The sequence below is a fragment of the Anser cygnoides genome, chromosome 6 (genome assembly GCF_040182565.1).
Source record: "Anser cygnoides isolate HZ-2024a breed goose chromosome 6, Taihu_goose_T2T_genome, whole genome shotgun sequence".
NCBI classification, from domain to species: Eukaryota; Metazoa; Chordata; class Aves; order Anseriformes; family Anatidae; genus Anser; species Anser cygnoides.
In genome coordinates, this window is record NC_089878.1 from 23,174,010 (window position 1) to 23,193,098 (window position 19,089).

The following is a 19,089-nucleotide window of genomic DNA, read 5'->3' on the forward strand; positions in this document are numbered from 1 at the left end:
CTGAAGTTAAATACCTGTACTTCCAAGTACAACGTCACTGGGTTCTTACTGGCTTTGTGATGTCCTTTCTGCAGACCTCTCTAAGCATGGCACTGTGCTGTTCTTCACTGTTCTCGGGTGACACGCAGCTTCCTGAGTGTTTGAGCCATGCTCGGATGTTGTACAGTCTCCTGCGCTAATACCTGGTCCGTCTCATTCAGCGTCAGAGGGCTTGTACCCGAAGAGTTGTGCCTTATTACTGCCCAGACACTTTTAATGTGCAGGTAACAAGGTTGTTAGAAGGGCAATAGGGAAAAATACAGTGTGGTGAGTTTGGTTCTTGTCGTTTGGTATTTTATCAAGTGTTTATGTATCATTGCATTGCTGTTGACCTTTTTAGAACCCAGTACAGTTCTTGTTTAGTGCCAAACTAGACTGACAAGACAGCTGGACGTTGCAGTGCAGGTAGAAGGTAATCTGCTGAGGTATCTATTTAAAAATTCTTGTGACAACAATGTTGAAAGCATACTTGGGAGGAACAGTATTTTTGTCTCTGTTTCTATTTAAAAAATAAAAGAGCCGAAATGTCTGTTAGAAAGGTAGTTTGGAAAAATGTTTACAACCTGTCATTCTGGGATGTAACCCCTTCAAGCAAAAATAAAATACATGTTCACTACTACTGCAGAACCTCTTGTTCTTTTCATTAAAAAATGCATCCTGTTCAGAATTAATTATGAAATTGTTCTGGCTTTGGACCCGATGATCTCTTGAGGTCCTTTCCAACTCCTACAATTCTGTGATTCTGTGATTTGCAATGATGATACATAGAAACTATTTGCAATGATAAGTGTTTTCATGGCTCTTCAGCTTGTAAGACAGACAAGAAGTTAGCTAGCTGATGACCACCATGTAGTAGACAGGTTTCCAGGGGTGGAATTTCTAATGATTTTCAGAAGTTTGTGTGAATTCAGAAATCCGGGCTTTAACTTTTTTTTTAATAAAGTTCTCCAAAATCAAGACAAACTGTGTGTTGAAAGTTGTCCCTAGGTTCCCATGCTTCCATTCTTTAACAGTCATTGCTTTCTTCATCTGCTGTATGAAATCTCCAGACAAACTTTTCTGTATCCCCTGCTGATCTCTGACTCATGGTATCTCACTTCCCCTTGCCTGCAATTTTAATCCTCTCCTTCCACCCACATTACAAAGTAGCTTCACTAATTCCATCCTTGGTGACATCCCTCAGCTATTTTTGCCTCATTCAGTTTTTAAAGTACTCGCTTGTCAGGGAAAGTTCCATTTTGTTGGATCTTAAATGTGCTACTTCTCTTCTGAAAGCTTTTATTGCTGGTTACGCATAGGAACCTAGAAGAATTGTAACACGTAATTGCAAAACCACAACTGTTTAGGTGCCTTCAGATGTTTGGAAGATAAAGTGGTCTTTCCCCATCTGGCAGAATTTGGAGCTGAGATCTTAAGGCAGCACTGATAGCCAGAGACATGGGATTTATTCTGTATATTTTTTTCCATTCAAGGAAGTCAGAGTTTATACTTAGGACATTGCTGAGCCAATACCAGTGATTTTCTTAATGTATTGTATTTTGTCATTCCTCAAAATTAGATATATCTAATTTGATGTGTCCATGGCAGGTTCTCAGGACACTTGTTTTAGAAATGAACTGATGGAACTAGATCTGATGCATCTTTTTTTCCTTCAACTCCTTAACATTTTTGTGTCTTTGTTTAGTGGTTGTTCTTCTGTGGTGGGAGGTGTCTGGTTTTCTCCCAGGTGATATGTACAGTGGTCAGAGGATTTTGAAATTAAACTAACTTTCAGGGTTTTTTTTTTTGGATTGTTCTCCTGCAGTGTAGGGCACATCCCTCCCCCCCACAGGTACAGTAGCAGTAGGTAATGCTTGTTTGCTGCTTTAGAAAAGCAAGGTGAAAATGCAGAAGGTGTGGAAAACACAATAAACAATAAACAGCAGTTTATGAGTACTCCTTTAGAGCTGATTGTTAACAGCAAGGGGGATAGGAGAAAATCTGAAGGAGCTTATTTTGGAAAAGAAATAAGGATCTGACATCACTGTCTGAACTGTTGGAATCTCTGTCTTGTTTCTAAGCATCTTTCTTTGACTGTTTTTATATTTCCACTGCCCAAACACTTACAAACTTTCCAGTCTTTCTCCCAAAATACAGCACTGCAATGCTTTTTAATCCATAAATCTCAAATGAATAAAGGGAGAGGAGGGAAATGCAATGAATTGTAAATGCTAAATGAAACCTTCAAAATACAAAATGACTTAATCTAGAGGAAAAAAAAAGGGGGGGGGATTTGTTATCATGATGGCTTTAGAACTATTCAGATCTTTTTTTTTTCTCCTGGTGGTGTTCTTTAAGACACTGCTTATAGTGGTTTTTTTTGTTGTTTTTTTTGTTTTTTTTCCTCCCCCTGCTTTTACTCACCAAAAGTTTCCTGGATTCTGTAGCTTCAGTATGTAAAGCTTGCCAGCCAATGGGTTTATGAGATTTTTGTTTTTTCTTTTTAAAGACTGCCTGCCAGGACTTCAATCCAGAATAAGTTTTTATGGTAGAATTGAGAATGTTTGGAAATAATGACACATGATGTAAATGCTGAAGTTTCAACCTATGCAGTGTCAACCAGTATTTTATACATGTACTGACTGTAGATAGAGATTGAAAAAACTGGTTGGTATCATGAATGGCCTCATGAAAAGATCCATGTGGTGTCAGTGAAAACTCTGCCACCCTTTAGAAGGGGCAGATATTGTAATATGACATTTTTATGACCTTCAGCAGGTAATCAGGCATCTCTTTAGGTCTCAGCTTTATTTGAGAGAATTAGGGTACGAGTATAATTCTGGCCCCAGTTGATGGTGATCATAAACTGTCTATAATTTCTGGATGAATAAAGGGAAGAGTTAGGGCAAGAAAAATAAACAATATTTGCTTTCACTGGAAAAATGTTAATGTTGATTGCATATAGGGTTTAGACGTTAGCGATTAATTTAACATGTTTAGGGCTCAAGCTTGAAATCACATTTGAACGGTCTCTGAGAGAAAGTACAGCATGCCGTGTACAGCACAGCAGCAGCCATGTGTGAGTTCAGCTGTACCGTGCCCTTGCAGGTTATTGACTATTAACTACCGGGCCGTACCCGACGGACACGTGCAGGCTGGCCTAGCAGGCCCCAAATCACAGGTACCGAGCGAGCCCTTTTCCTGCTACGTGGGGATTTTCCTTCACTCTTCCTGAATGTGAGCTGTCGGCTCTCTGACCAGCTGATGTGGCCTCTGCCTGCTCATGGTGCACAGATCTGTGGTAGGAAATGAAGTGCCCAGTGAATTGTTTATGTTGTAAATAAAAGTTTGTCAGAGCCTCTTGGAAGACCTTCAGATGGAAATACCCTTGAAAAATCCTACCCTGATTAACTGAGAATTGTACAGTTAAGTGCCAACAGCATGTTCTTGGAAAGGAAAACTGGTCGAGTAACTAAAGAATTCTTGTCTTACATGTAAACAGGAGGTCCAAGATTAGAAATGATTATGAGTTTTTAGCATTCACTTGAAGATTCAATAAAACCCAGTGAGATCATGACAGCTCTACAGTTTCTGGCCTTTCCCACGTCCTGTCAGATCAAGCTTCACATCTCAGTCATATGCTGAGAAGTGTTTCCTTCAGCCACTTTGCGGGGTCATGTGAGTAAGTGCCCAACATGGTAGAAAGATCTCCAGTCTGCTTGCAAAGGAGCATATGATACTTTATCAAAGATAGGAAGGGAGAGTTGAAACATGTCAAAACTTTAGCTGAAATTGTAAAAATTCAGTCCATAAGCTCCACCCTTTTAAACACTTGGCTTCTGACAGTAACATCAGATCTGCCAGCAGATGCGAATCACATCCTTAAACTGTTGGGGTTACACCAGTTAGTCTTCCCTGTGGTTGTCTGTGGCTTTGATTAACAAACGGTTTCAGTTAAATGGCCAGCAGGCAAGAAATGGTTTGGTGGCTATTTATGAGAAGGACTCATTTGCAGATGTGACACAGGCTACGGAGATTCATTCTTCTCCCTTTTCATTTTGATAGTTTAATAACTGCCAGGGGTGGCATACTTGGCTCTCTCATATAGATGGTCTAAGTGGAGGGAAGTTTCCGTGTCTTGTTCTGAGCGGAATAGATTTTCTCCTACTCTTGAGCTGCTGGAGTAGGTTAGTTGTAGCTGCTTTTTGTCCTTTTCTTCAGCTAGAAGTCAGTGAAGAGCTGTTTGTCATCACACAAGTGTGAGAATTTTTTTTTTAATCTAGACAAGGTTTTTGTTGCCTTTGGACCTTTTCCGTTGCCTGTATTTACCTGAAGATATTCTTTTAATGTGGTGATGTTTTTGAAATGTTAGTTTGAAAGTTCTGGCTCCAAAGAGAGGCTTTCTTCTTTATACTAGCTGCAGCATGGCAGTGACTTCATGTCCTTGTAATAAAAATGCCAAAAATTGTGGTCGTTTTTGTTTTAGGTGTGTCAAAAGAACAGTCAAAGGGTCATTAGCCTCAGCTTGAATCTCTTCCCTGGTAGGAAGGTGGAGTTCTTTCCACAGATGCCTTTGGGCAGTGTGTGAAACCCAAAATGTTCTGTTGGAACAGAGAAAGTGTGGCAGAGAGGTTGATGGGTTTTAGGCTACTGGCACATAGCTGTTTACTTGGTAGCACGAGGGTGAATGGAGTTTTCAGTTGAATTTTAGCTGTCTTTTGTTTGTGTCTTTCTGCTTTTATAAACTATGTAGCTAGCTGCCTGACAACTTTTTTTTTTTTCCAGATAGCATGCTGAAAAACAACAGTATCAAACTTTAGTCTTAAATTAATACTCATGCTGCTTTTGATCGGATTCTGCGCAGCGCTGATCTACTGTGGGTAGCCTGCGGGAATTGGGACACGTCTTAGAGAGATTTTGGCAAAGGAAATACCTGCAGCTGGTCTCTGACCTAGCTCCTACCACTAAGGAGAAGAGTAGAAGCTCTGGTGTAGGCGATGTTCTGATCTCCACACCTTGTCACTGAAGCTTCTATTGCTGTAGCTGTGTTGGGGGTAATTTTGCTTATCCTTCTGTCTTCACCCCCACACCAGGTCCATTTTTTTTTTTTTTTTGGTCAGCGTAGACAAATTTGAAGTTCTCTAGTGCTCTTGAATCAGGGTCTTTAGTTTCTAATTCACAAGCTTGCCCTACATTGGTATTGGTAATTGCATTTCTGCTTCCACTGTTGTTCTGCTGGCATGCTGTTTACCCTTTGCTTGACTGTAAATTAGTATTGAAGAAAAAAGTAGATATTTTGTAGCTATAACTAGCAGTGCATTCCTCATTTTATTAGTTTTTAGTGAATTACATTCAACAAGAAAAAACTTCTAAAACTGTTTTGAACACGTGTGGTGGTTAGTAGCTAAGCCCTTGTGGTACTTCTGTTTCTGCAGGGTGACAGCATGCAAGTGGAATTCATGAGTTCATATGTTCATGAATTATTGCATGGGCACAGAGCATGAGTGTGTAAATCATATACAAAATGCTACTTGGCTAGTTCCTTCGTGGGTAGGAATGTGAAAATGACTGCAATTCTGACAGAATTCTGACTGTTGTGATAACGCAGAATACAAAATTAATAAATGTTTAAAGTAATTGGAGAGGTATCTAATACAAATGTTATATTCTTTTCAGTATATTTTACTGAGATTTTGTTATATTTGGAGAAAAATTCTAAATTGATGTGAGAATTCAGAAGTGATTTTAAGTATCAAGAACTTGCGCTCTAAGGGCTTTCTGAGGTCTTATAGCTTAGATCATTCAATCAGTATGTCTGTTCTTTCCTCTGAAAGCAAGGAAGTCCTTTTCCTCTGAATTTTCTTGGATGTTTTTACATGACTTCCAAGGCAGGAAAAGTGTTTTACTGTTTTTAGTTAATATTTATAAACTTGAGTCACGTTGTTTCAATGCGTTCAGTATATATCTGAACACAGTATAGATTGGATAGGTACCATGTTAGAATTTTCAGAACTAAGGAGGTCAGGAAGATGAAATGCTTGCTAAACGAGAGTGCTGTTTCTCATAATGAGAAGGGACTTAGTTATAGGAGCTCTGATAAATAAAGCCTGTAGGCAAACTACCCAGCTGTAGTTTAAGATGAAAACAGGATGTTGGTTGTATTGCTGGAGGACTACTGTATAAATCAAAGGATATGCTGTTATTACTGTGTAAGGAAACCCTACTCCCTTGGAGTGGTTCTGTATATAAAAGAATGGTAATTGCCATGCTTATCAAGGCCTGGCAGTTCTCCTTTTCCAATTGTGACCTGGTGAATCCACCTCTGGTGCATGACTTAAAATGTTGCCAATTATTTTAATCCCCTATTCAATGGGACAAACAAAGGGGTTATTTTTACCTCTTTATAGTTCCTTAGATTATACAAATAGTAACCCCCTTTCCTATATTCAGGCCAAGGGTGGCCTACTAAGGGGAACTGTGGGTTGTGTCCCCAGCGCCTGTTAAAGCCTGCCGGCTCCAGTTGTGTCACTCAGCCGTGTCATCTGGAAATGGCCAGGTGGCTTTCTCCCCTTGCAGATGTCTGAGCTTGCCATCTCGTGATGTTTTTCCCCTCTATTTTCTTTGTTCAGTAGCCTGAACTGTGCTTTGTTTTTCTCTTTTTTAAAAGTGTTTCCCTGCCTCTATTTCAATGAACGTTCTGTTCTACTGTTCCTCAACACTAACTAGAATGGTGTTGCCTTTAACTTTGTTTTTTAAAAGTAATACTTTTTAGGCTTCCGAGCACTATATCCAAGCACATTTCTCCTCTTTAGGAAGAAAGTAAGTCAAATTACTGTTCTGGTTTGTTTCCCACAGGTTTATTTTTCTCTTCATGTACACAGTAGGATAACTTAGATGGTTATTTAAGAAATTTGAGTTTCTCTTAGATGGAAGTAGCTGGATCTGGGACAACAGCAAGTATGTGAATAAAAGTTGATGTTTCCATAACATTACAGGCGCTTTTATAGAGGGGAAAAAGAAAAGGGGCAGGTCCTTAAGAACAGAACTGTTTTGTTAGCATGATTGTAGTGTAGCGGTTTGCGCTGGCTATCAAAGAGTTGTTGACCTCTTGGTATTTGTACTCAAGTGCAGAGCTGGCCCTGCAGCGAGGTTCCTGCCTGGGCGTCAGGTTCGAAAGTGGGTCGTGCTGCTGATGCCTGCGTGGCAGGGGAACAGCGTCTGGTAAGGAAGTGTAAAGAGGGGAGCTGTGAGTCAGCTGTGCAGGACTGTCTTGGAAAGCAGATATGCCCCGCTCTTGAAAGCATCTTGAGGGCTTTACTGCATACAATATTAAAAACAATATTATAAAGTATAAAAAACAATATTAAAAGAATATTACATTTGCTTTATAGTGAATTATAAATTTATCTGCCAAGTATGTGGTTTCCATGAAGTTTAACATTCAGAATGACTTTTCTATTATTTACCAAAGCGTATCTACATTTACCTGGAGTTCGGTGAGAGAAGGATGTTGTGGGAGCTGTTTAGGCTTGTGTAACAAGCCTTGATAATACCTAAGGAAAAATGTATTTGTAATAATAATGTTCCAAAAGACATTACAATTTCATTGTTTAGACTGTAGCACAATTGAAATAACTTCTTTAAAGGGCTAAGTAGAACTGTTCCTTTGGAACATTATTCATTACTCATCTGAATTTTCACAGTTGAGAGAACTTGTATTGGGTGAAACAAGCTATCCTCCTGGTGTTTGAATTATTTTCTAAATCACACTTATATTGCCACGTTATTTGTGTATATTAGAATACTATTTGGCCAAAATTACTGGAGATGAGGTCGTATTAAAACTGAGATATAACCGTATGCCAGTATTCAGTAACATATGTATTTCTGAAGAAGTAAGGCCTCACTAATCTGTTTCTTTCTGCTTTTTCATAGGGGTAGGATAGGAGGAAGAAACTTTCAAATCTTGAATTTGTTTCTTGTATGTACTAAACAGTTGTAGGAGTTGATCAGGAATTAAGTCTTTTTGATGAAATGGCATAAAGTTCTGAGGTGGAGATCAAATCATTTTGGATGTACTTGGGAGAAGACCACGTTTCCTGTAGAGGCCTTTCTGTACAGTTATTTGTGACTAATTTATGGAGGGACAACCTTTTCTAGGGCTAGAAACTAATTTATTAGTTTCAGTCAGTTGGTTATCAGATGTCATAGTGTCTTTTAGCAGGGGTTCATCAAATAAGGGTAGGTAATGATTTAGGTTAGACCAGTGATTTTTGGAAAATGCATACAACTTTTTAGTAGTCACACCTTATGGTCATTAAAGATAACTTTCAAATTCCAGCTGTTAATATAAATGCATACTGTTCTTTAACAGGCCAGGAGCCTGGGTATCAGGAGACATGCTATGGAGTTCTGTTGATGTGACCTTGTAACTGGTGGATTGAAAAGCATTAAGCATTATTTGAACTGCTCCAGTACTCTGAAGGCCTCTTAATTATACTGCCAGTATTATTTTTCTTAAACTGTCTAAGGAATGAGGGATATTTTCTGGGGTTGTTTTCTCAGGTATGCACTCACACAGACATATCTTGCTGTGCAGGTTGTTTTGTACTTTTTGTTGTGTTTTTTTCTTTAAATTTTCAAGCAAGTATCACAACTCTTCTTCCACAAAGCAAATAGCTGTTGCTTTTGATTAGTCACCTAAACCTTGATAAGTATGTAAATTCCTCAGCAGGGCTCTCCTTTTGTGGAGCTATTTATGTTCCAAAACGATCTGTTCAAAAAACTTCTCACTGGAACATAGGACTTTGTATAAAAAACAAACAAACAAAAAAAAAACTTTTTCTGTACTACATTATCTGCACTGATTTACTCCTTTCCTCCAGGAAACACATTTGCATTAAAGATCCGGTCTTCTGTTTGGTTAGTTCCTGCTGCTTATTGCTTACACGGGATCCTCTTTGACCTTACAATTAACAGAAAAATGACTGATATCCTGTGAATTAAATCAAGCAGGAATTAAGTACTGGGAGCGGATAAATTCTGATGAGTTCTTTCTAATCAAGCTTCCATTTTCACTTGCAAAGGGCCTCGGTAACAATGATAAAAATAAATAAGATTAAAAAAACAAGGAATATGGTTTTCATAGCATCTCTGGTGCTTTGTGGAAGGCTTTTAATTACAGTGGTCAGTGATACCACCAGTTCCTCTTGCTAAATGTTGGCTTTGTCCTAAGAAAAAGTTCAAGTTTATTTAATGGAAGGTATGCTAATCTGGCCTGAGCCATTTTTACCTGATCTGTTTTGGCTAATTGCCTTTTAGCTGCAATATTTGCATTGTATGTTTGCAGTTCATAGTCCCAACTGATATACCGCAACTTCTATTTCCAATTGGTCTGTTGGTGTAAGGATGCTTGCTGCAATTCGTCCAATACTGAAACAGTAGGAAGTGCAAGAGACTGCTCAACTTGCTTTTAAGCTTTTGCTTCATAAACAGTGTATTTGACCTTGCTAGACTGAGTGAAGAGTGGCAGTAAGTATGATAAATCCTGGGTAGCTCTTATGGGAACTTTGAAAGTTGTTAGCTTTTGAATAAAAACCAAGCTTCTGGTTATTAATTTGCATTTAGTTGCAGAGTGAAAGTCTTCTACTATTTAGGCAAAAACCTGTAAGTATGAAAGGTGAAAGTCTAGGCTTGTGAGCATGGATCTCAGGCAATAAACAAAGGACCAGAATTCATAAAACTGGCCCAACCCCATCATAAGCAGACATTGCTGTGTTTCTAAAGAGGCTGAAAATAAAATGAGTGGTTTTATTATCAGCTTCTTTACTGTGCCATAAGGATATGTCATCAGTTTCTAAAACAGCGTGTGGCCTGTGTACCGTGGGTTTCTACAAAACAGCTAGAGAACAAGACTATTCCAACTGGCTTGTGCTGGCTGTAAAGCAGGCATTTGCACTGCTAATTGAAAAACCTTTTTAGGAATCTGCAAATTGGGGGAAAAAAAAAAAAAGCTACAACCACTGATCTAGATTAGTAGACTTGCTCAGGATTCAAGAATTTAACTGCAGTGTCTTTTTCTACGCAGAGCAAGTGCAAGTCGTTTTCTCCTTTATTTGGAACAAATTAATTGGCAGATAGCTGATCTGTGGATAGCAAAGGCCCGTGTTACAGTCTGTCTCGGAGGGTTTCTTTGAGGGCAGGGTTACTGAATCACTGTGATTTAGGTTAGGGGGAGCTGTGGGAGGTCACCTTGTGTCAGCTGTGGCTCAAAGAAGAGCTAGTGTCACAGAATAAGATGTTCAGGACCTTATTCAGTCAGGTTTTGAAAGTCTCCTAGGATAGGAATTTCACAGACTATGGGCATCATGTGCTAGGCAGTGAAGATTGGACAAACTTGCAAAAGTTATGTCATGGTCCCGCAGGGTTGCTAAACTTGGTAAACTGTGCCTGAACATTTCATTTTGTACCTAATTATGAATCACAGTTGGTCTTGCATGCACCCATGTACTGATGCTGAGTTGTGCTTGTGGTGTCACAAGCTGTTTTGTAAAAGAAGTGCACTGAATTGTTCAGTGAGAGGTCTTGGTTGCTGGTGGGATAAAGGAGGTTTTGTATTTTAATTCCTGGTCTTGAAAGTCACTCTTCTAAATTAAAGCTGTAGTGCGTTCTCTTTGATTTACCTTGTTTGGTATGTCTCAAATTTCTATCCTGACTCTTTGCTCATAATATTTTATTTTGTTGATGCCCTTTAGCTTTGAATGTGGCAGCCATTACTGTACTATCTCAACAGCATGTTATCCCAAAGTGTTTCTCTCTTTTAGAGTACAGCATTAAAGGAGTCTAGATTTTTCTTTTTCTTAATAATTTTCTTAATTCATTTTTGCAAACTGTCTTGTCTGGTGGTATGCTCTGGCATTAAATAATAGTTTGTGGCTTCTGCAGTGCAAATCCGCATTCCGAAAGCATGCAGTAGAAGCAGGATAATGGATGCTGGACAGGTGTTTGCCCCTTATGTATGATTGATCTTAAACTTTTATCTTGTATTCCAGTGGCACAGCCACCAAGTAATCTCTTAATTGCATAGAGTGAAATGAGTAACAATTGAGATCTATATTGTCTGTTCATCTTGTATTATATTATTGTAATTTTGTTGGAAATAAAAAAGACTGGTAAGAGGTGGAACTGGCATGTCAAATAATTGACAGGGTTGAATGTAATGTTGTCTGTTTAACATCACTGTAAATATCCAGGCTTGGTGATGTGGTCTGATTCATATATAAGCATTCTGTTTGAAAGCGCAGGAAGCCAAAAAAGGAAGATGGTTTACATCCCTCAAGCTTCCAAAAGCATGAGTTTCAGATTGGAATTTAGCTATAAAATATTGAGATTTTTCAGAAAGAGCTACATCGTGAAGCACGATGGGATACCAAGGCCTATAGCTGGATACTTTGGCAACAGAGCCTGCATGTACTTTTCTACAGTGTAGAAAAGGGACTGGTCTGTCTTGGCAAGCAGCCAGCCTCTTTCAGTTTCTACTGTCTTGAGTATTACATCTTGAATGCTTTAAAAATAGGAGAGAGAACTAGACATAACAATAACAAGCCTTAGTATTGGTGAATATGTGAAACTGTGTTGCATTGTGCTGATAAAACTAATCTATCCGTTAATCCATTCTATTTGTTTGTGGCATGCATACATGTGAGCATAAGTTTTGCAGATGAAAGGATCCAATTCTAAATACTACTAGAGTTGATATTTACTCATTTAACTTGTTCTGTTGATTTACATAGACCTATGCATGCTCATATACGTATTGTCACTTAATGTTTGAGTTCAAGCTTTCTCAGAGCTTAATCCTACGAGTTCTGTATATTTTCAGGTAGCAATGTTGTATGCGTTGTCACTGATGGTAGTTGCCAACAGTAGAAATAATCCTCCACTATTACATTAAACCTGAATATGTACTTTCCTTAACATAGCTATGTGCCTTGAATTGAACTCCAAACACACAAACACTGCTCAGCTGACATATTTTTCTTCAGGAATTTCTTCGCTGGCCATAGCATGGTGCCTCACATAAACTCAAGACAAGCAGAAAGATTGTTCTTTCTAGTGTTAGTTTGTGTTCTTGGTCGCATCCAGCTCCCATGTGTAAGAAGGGTGGGAGGTTGGGACTTCCAGCCAGTGTTATACAGCAGGGTGTTGCAGTTTTGCCCGCTATGAGCATGTACGGACAATTTTCTTTCTTCTTTTTGTTATTTTAAAATAAATAAAAGAATATGACCTGGAGCAGGTGACCTGAAGAGGAGATTTCACCCCACTGGTAAAGAAGGTAAGGGCACCTTTTCCTTCACCAGCCATTTAGCTGCATCACTTAGCATCAGTTGTGCTAATAATATGCTGCCATTTAATTTGGGCTTAAAAAAGAACAATAAAAAGGCAGAGAAATTATAGGTAGGCCCAGCTGTAAAGCTTGTCTTGTAATTTTCTCAGAACCTTGTGTCATTGTTATGATACTTTGCATTTGACAGCCACCTTGTAGCCTCGTTAGCTATGCGTGACCACAGAAAGATAATGGTGTATTTTTAAAGGCTGCTAGATTGTACTTAAACTTACGATCTAAAAAATTTTTTGACATAGTCTGCAATGTCATTGTGACAGATGTGGAACAACAGAGTTGAACAAAGATATATCCCCAAACATGCAGAAAATACAATTATGAGCTTAGATGTGATGATGAGCTTGAGAAGCTATGTGAGTGTACACAGAAATAGAGCACTGGTGCAGTGTGTTATGAACTGCCATTAGTTACCCATGTTAATTTGTAGGAGTTGTTTGGAAAACAGTTTTAGCCAGGCTGTTAGTGTGCATTGAGTAGTTAGGAGGCATGGTTTAACAGTTCATACCATGATTAGCAGTTGGATCCAGTGAGGTTTTGTAGACAGTTGCTGATCCTTAGATACAGAAGGTGGTGAAAGGTTGGTAGACCTTATGCAGAAGAGGAATCCAGAATCGCAATCTGTTTCCTCTCTTTTTATCATAATGCCTAATTTGACAGGTGAATTTTGGTATCTCCGAACAGTCGGTCACAACTTGTTTTGTCCTCTGTACATATCTGAAGTGACAAAACAAAACAGAAAAGTATTTTCCTGATCCCTATCAGTATGTCTGAATCAATAGTAGACCTTCTTTGTCTAACAAACAAAAATTGTGGCTGTCCCTGCACTTTCAACACAAAACCACTTACCTGGTATGGTAGTTGCAGTTACGTGATTACATTGGTTATCCATGCATGTTCCCTCCCTAGTTCTACTGAAAGTGATAAAGAAATTTTCACGTGTAGGCTACATTTTAAAACTGGCAAGGATAGAAATCCAGGAATGGAAATTACTTCTTGACCTATTAGATAATCTTGATAGCTGTTATTCATCTCTCTTTTGATTAGATGATAGAATAGATTTATTTCCTCTGGAAAAAAGGAAAGTTTTCACAAATTTAAGTCATATGTCAGCAAAAGACAGAGACAAAATTATCAAAATGTGATGGGGCTTCTGCAGCATAGTTTTTGGACTCTTCCTGAGAGTGATCTGATGATAATAGTCACCCGTCTAAAATGTTAAAGTTTTTAATTTTGCAGAATTTGTACTCTTGCACTGTTCAGTGAAATAGTGGCCTTACATGTGTTTTTCAGCTTATGCTGTCAAACATACCATACATAGCAATACAGATATTTTTGTCTTGTTTTTTTTAACATTGCAGTAATCTGTTGTTCTTCTAAAGGAAGACGTTTCTGTTCTAAAAACAAATGACATACACACAGCTGTGTAGCCAAGTGACCAAGAGAAAATAAGTTCCCATGATCTATGTGTCTGTATAAGCGATGGAGGATCAGAACTTGTCCTTTGTCCAGTGGTCCAGTAGCGCGTGGCCTCAAGAGAATATGTGGCTATGCCTCTTTCACTGTTATTTTCCATAGAAATGCAAGAATAGGTCTCAGTGCTGGATAGGAACAGTTGCATGGGGGTTTTTGTTTTGCTTAGTAAGATGTGTTTTCTTGTATCTAAATTCCTGTGGGTTATATACAAATTTGGGCTACATATTGATTGTGTTTTTGAGGAAGAGTGTAAAGTTGTGTGTGATACTGTGTTTCTTTGTTAGGGGGTGGACATAAATGTTTTGTGTTGCAGTGCCAAAAGCTATGCAGCCGTTTAATTTCTGTTCTTTTTATTCTTGAACAAATGCTTCTGTTCTAGAATATTTAAAAACAAAAGGAACTTCTTAGGCATCTACATAAATAAGTAGAAATCTGAGATACAAAAAACAGACTTTTTTCTAGTGCTGGTGAGACAAAACTAGGACTGGCAGAATCCTGTCTTTGATATTTGATTTTTGTGAGATAAAATTAGCATTTTTTTTCTTTTCTGTGTGTGTGTGTGTGTGTGTATAACCTCTCATCTAGAACTGAGAAGTTCTGTAAAGCCACATCACAGCCCAAGTGCTGTTCAAGTCACTAGTGACCAACTATGGAAGTGTAAAGCACTGGCTAGCTCTGAAATTATAGTTAGCAATTTGATGGCATAGGCTTTTTAGTGCCATCCTGAGGCATTATTCCAAACCCCAAAATGCAGAATATGTACAAATTATCTGTGAATGCTTCCCTATAAGAAAGTTAAAAAGCAGAGAGGAAAAACAAACAAACAAAAAAAAACACACAAAGTAAACAACCACAACTCCAACAAATGCATGCTAGTTACTTTCTCCATGCACCTCGCTATACACAGCTTTCTCAGAGGCCATACTTTTGAGGGTGCGCCTGTTCCTTGATAAGCAAAGTACCTGCTTCCCAAATTTGTACCGTTCTATTTAGCTTTCTGTCCATGAAGGCGTAGGTTGCAACAGAGATGGACAGAAAAAAAATCTCATAGCTTTTTAGATAGGCTAACTTAAATAGCTTATTTTATTTAGAATTAATGGACTTCACTTCCATTAGTTGCACCTGACTTTGCTGTGTTATGTGTAAACCATATTGTTGTGTATGTAACCGGGGAACTGGCATGTCACTGTGTGAAGTGCTGTAAGTATAGTTGTTCTGTGTCTACAGGAAGACACTTGAGCAGAAGTCTTCTAAATCCAAGCAGACAAAATAACAATAGCTAAGTCTGTTCAGGAAAAAGTATTTTCCTTTTAGTGTGTGTTTTGTCTTTAATACTTTTCTGTTAAACACATGATCTTAATAAGTGCCGACAGCACTGAGTTTTTGGTACTGAAATGAATGTATTTTACTGTGGTCACTGTTGCTAACTTGTTAATATAGTTAGTATTAGTCAGATGCGTCTTCAAATCATTTATTACATCTATATTATATAATGTAGAGTGCTGTAGTGTAACAGTAAAGTAAGTAAACAATATGCTCAAATGAAATTTGTATAGCTGTGGAAATCAATACTACTACATAATCACTTACCTTATCCAACTCATTATTTTGATTTGGGGCCCACTAAAGTCTCTGCTATGTTAACATTTTTTTGCCCATATATTAATGTCATGCTGTCTAATGGCAATAGAATCTCCATATACAAACAGTTTAAGAAATAAGAGGAGCGATCTCATAGCAGAAAGAATGGCTTATAGCTATTTGGCAGTTGAAACAATTACTGGTCCCCTCTTGAATTTCTGTCAGGCCCCCAGGGAATAAAATATTCATTTTTTTCAGAATTTTGCCCACTGGAATAAGGAAAAAATGACAGCAGATGAACTGGCATTCTAGTTCATGAAATGATGCAAGTGAGCTAAAATACAGCTTTTTGTTCTCATTTATTACTATAAGCATTGACAGGGAAAACTAATTGTTGCTGATCATACTTCAAAACTGAACATTTGAAATTATCTAGGCCTTCAAGCAATTAATATGTGCATGGTCTTATGTTATCTGTTAGCTTAGAAACTACAGAAATATCAGGTTTATATCTCGAAGAAACCTTTAGTTTGAAAGTGGAAAGTAGCTGTTGCAATCCTGGCTGACCTCCAAATCTCCTTTCAGTATCAGTTTATTCACTAAATGAACAGGAATAGCTTTTCTTGTAACCCTTTTTGGCTTTTAACTGAAACACCAGGAGTTTGGGCAATAAAGCAGAAAATAGACTTTTAAGCCCAGCTTTGAAGTATTGTTCTCCAAGGTCTTCTATTTTGCATCAAATGATGTATGATTCCTTTACAAGTGAGAAGTGTTTTAAGAGGGTGTGGTAGTACTGAATGCAGTATTAAGACCATTTTCACAGATGTTTATTTACTTTCTTAGAAGTTAATACTGTCCTACCTAATGTTTCAGAGAGAACTGTTTAGAGATTTCTCCAATCTTAGCATTGATAAAAAGACACAATATGAAGAAAATGATACAACTTTTCTTTGAAAATGTACATGCATTGTGAAAATTTGTTAAATTATTTCAAAACAAAACAGTGAATCAAAAATACATGTCAATTCTTAGAGTATCTTTAGAATTTCATTATTTTTGCTTTATGCTCTTAAAAACCATTTAATGCATTTATGAAGTACCCAGATGTCATTGCACTAATGTATTTCTCAAGATGTGATTTATATTCTAGGGATATTTTTTGCTGAACAATATGAAGAAAAAACTGATAAGCCAGTTTCCTGTCTTCTACAGATGGGATTAGATATGATCAGATTTAATCAGAACAAGAAACTATGAAGTTTCAAAATACAGCCTACCTGCAGTGCCACCCTGTGGCTTTTTTTTTTTGTGGTTTCTTATAAAGTAGCCAGTTTCTGCTAGTCCTCCACGAGGAAGATGATATGAACTGCTAAAACTTCTGTGCTCCTGGCTGCAGACCGGCTTAGCAAGGATCATGCAGCAGACTTTCTGGCCTCGCTTGGGGAAGGCAGCACATTGTGGCCTTTCTGAAACCTGTTCAGAGGGAGGAATAGAAAGAGAGGATTTCTGAGCCTTTCAATCATCTTCTGCATCAAATCTCTAAGCAATGGTTGTTTTGGTCACTGAAATGGAAAGATCACATCAGAGCAGGAGAGCAAAGAATGTACCCTTTGACAGCAATAACTTGGAGGAGCGTGTTAACTGGTCCAGCTGGTCCAGCTTGTGCTGCGTATGAGTATGCCTTAGGTATTGTAGTCAGTTGTGTAGGAGGACAATTTTTTAAAAATTAGATTCTCTAGGTAGATTTCTTATGTAGGTAGTTGATGCTCTTTTTCATTGAAGACATCTGCATTTTTGTTGACTTTAACTGAAGGATGTCATTCTTGAAGGATGGACATTCTTAAAAGCAGTTGCGCTTTGAGCAATACGTTGTGCTTTGCCTTACAGCATTTTATAGGGTCTAAATCTTATCAGGAGAAGTACCTGCAGGTTTAAGACTGATTTTTTCACGTAGAGTGGAAGTAATACAAGGTTGAGGATATTTCATACCAGGCAAGCAATTAAGGAGGAACTTTTTAGCACTTTGCCTGCCTTAGAGAGCAGAACCAGTTTTCTTCCTCTTAGCCAGCTTTGTCTTGCCAAAATATCTGGTTGAAAGGCAATGTTTTTCCCTCTCTGTATCTTTGCTCAGCCTCTCAGGCATGGAAGAGAGCAGACCGGTTTGTCTCTCTTCTCTAGGTGGCAGTGCCAACATCACCATTCCAGGCAGACACTGCAGCAGCACTTCTCTAGGCATGCTATCACATCCCACCGCCTGCTTCCAGAATTTATTATTGGAAGCTGCCCTGCCACTCAGTTGTCCAAACAGAGCTGTTTGCCTAAATTTTTGGGTGTTAAAATTATTTCCCTTGATATTGTAAGAGTTGCTATTTGCAGTGCTTTGAATGTACTTTCAGTATTTTCTTGCTACAGAAGTAGTTATTTTAATAAAATGAGCTATCATAACATATGCTGGGATACCTTTTGCAGCTTGTATTTTCCTGCCCTTTAAGTCTTCAGTACCTTTGACGCTTGCATCGCCTGGCTGTTGGCCTGAGCTGCCTGCCCCAGTTTCCTTGCCTTTAAGGACCACTCGCTGCCTGCACCTGGCTGGGACACATGAGCAGTGCACGAAGTGAGCTTGGGCTGGCACAGCCTTGGTGCCTCAAGCTGCGGCCAGGTCCTCTTCCTTAACCAAAATCTAAATAGCAGAGCATGGAATGTACCAAGCTGCGTATTTAATGTGTATGTGCTTTCTGTGGTACACAGGTACTTACGTTGAGATGCGTCTCAGTTATGAAAGTTGGTCTCTTCTTGAAAGCTAACATTTATTCCAAATTACCTTATCTCCCTTGTGAAGTGTAGGTGGAGGAACGTGGATGGGGGACCTGAGATGTAGTCTGAAAGCCAGCAGTGGAAACAGCTGGTACTGCAGCAAGTTGCACTGCTTGCTGTGTGGCACTGTGGAGTCATAAAGAGGGAGAACTAAATATTCAGAGTTTTCTTTCCAGCATTGGCAGGACTTCCCTTGTGTGACAGGAACCTTTTTTTTTTAAAAAAAAAAAAAAAAGAAATGCACCGTGTATATAAGCAAAGTGCTGAATTTCTCACTGTTTGCGGTTAATTCAGTGAAACAAAAAGTTTAAAAAGCAGTTACTAGATTGTCCTACTTTATTTTCTTAAAACTACTTCCAGTTAAATACATCTCTTTGGAAGCCTGGCTTTCCGGGTAGCAATAGCCAAAGTTAGAAGTGGATGTGAGGGAGAGTAATTGAGAAGTTTTTGATTACTCATCTTTATTTAGGAAGCTTGTTTGCGCTTTCTACCCGACTTAAGGTGCTGCAGTAGTGGGGATGTGTAAACTAGAGTCTGTGTTTTAAAGCAGTTACTGCAGAACTCGTTCAGGCCGCAGTAAGATACAACAACTTCATTGTATGTTAAATCTTGTTCTTTGTTCAGTGGATGTTTTTTTGAATGACTCAAATATAAGTCATGGACAATTCTGATTACTCTTTCTTAAAACGTAACCCAGAAAACTGAAATGTACACATGCATGCACTTTCTTGTGTATCACAGGTCTTAACTTGAGTCCCTTCTGTATGAGAAGTTTTGGCTAGCAAAATGTCTCACTTCAT

General features: G+C 38.4%; 1 protein-coding gene across 7 annotated transcripts in view; it reads left to right on the forward strand.

The window, feature by feature from the left end:
- Window positions 1-19,089, forward strand: part of COBLL1 (cordon-bleu WH2 repeat protein like 1) — an 80,843-nt gene that overhangs the window by 6,901 nt on the left and 54,853 nt on the right. Inside the window, exon 1 of one of the 7 annotated variants that reach the window (XM_066999738.1) lies at window positions 86-263. The exons of the other annotated variants lie outside the window; for them this stretch is intronic. Coding sequence (XP_066855839.1) covers window positions 148-263 — 116 coding nt within the window. The 5' untranslated portion in view covers window positions 86-147. Of the gene's footprint in view, window positions 1-85; window positions 264-19,089 lie in introns of those variants that run through there. 7 annotated transcript variants of the gene reach the window in all.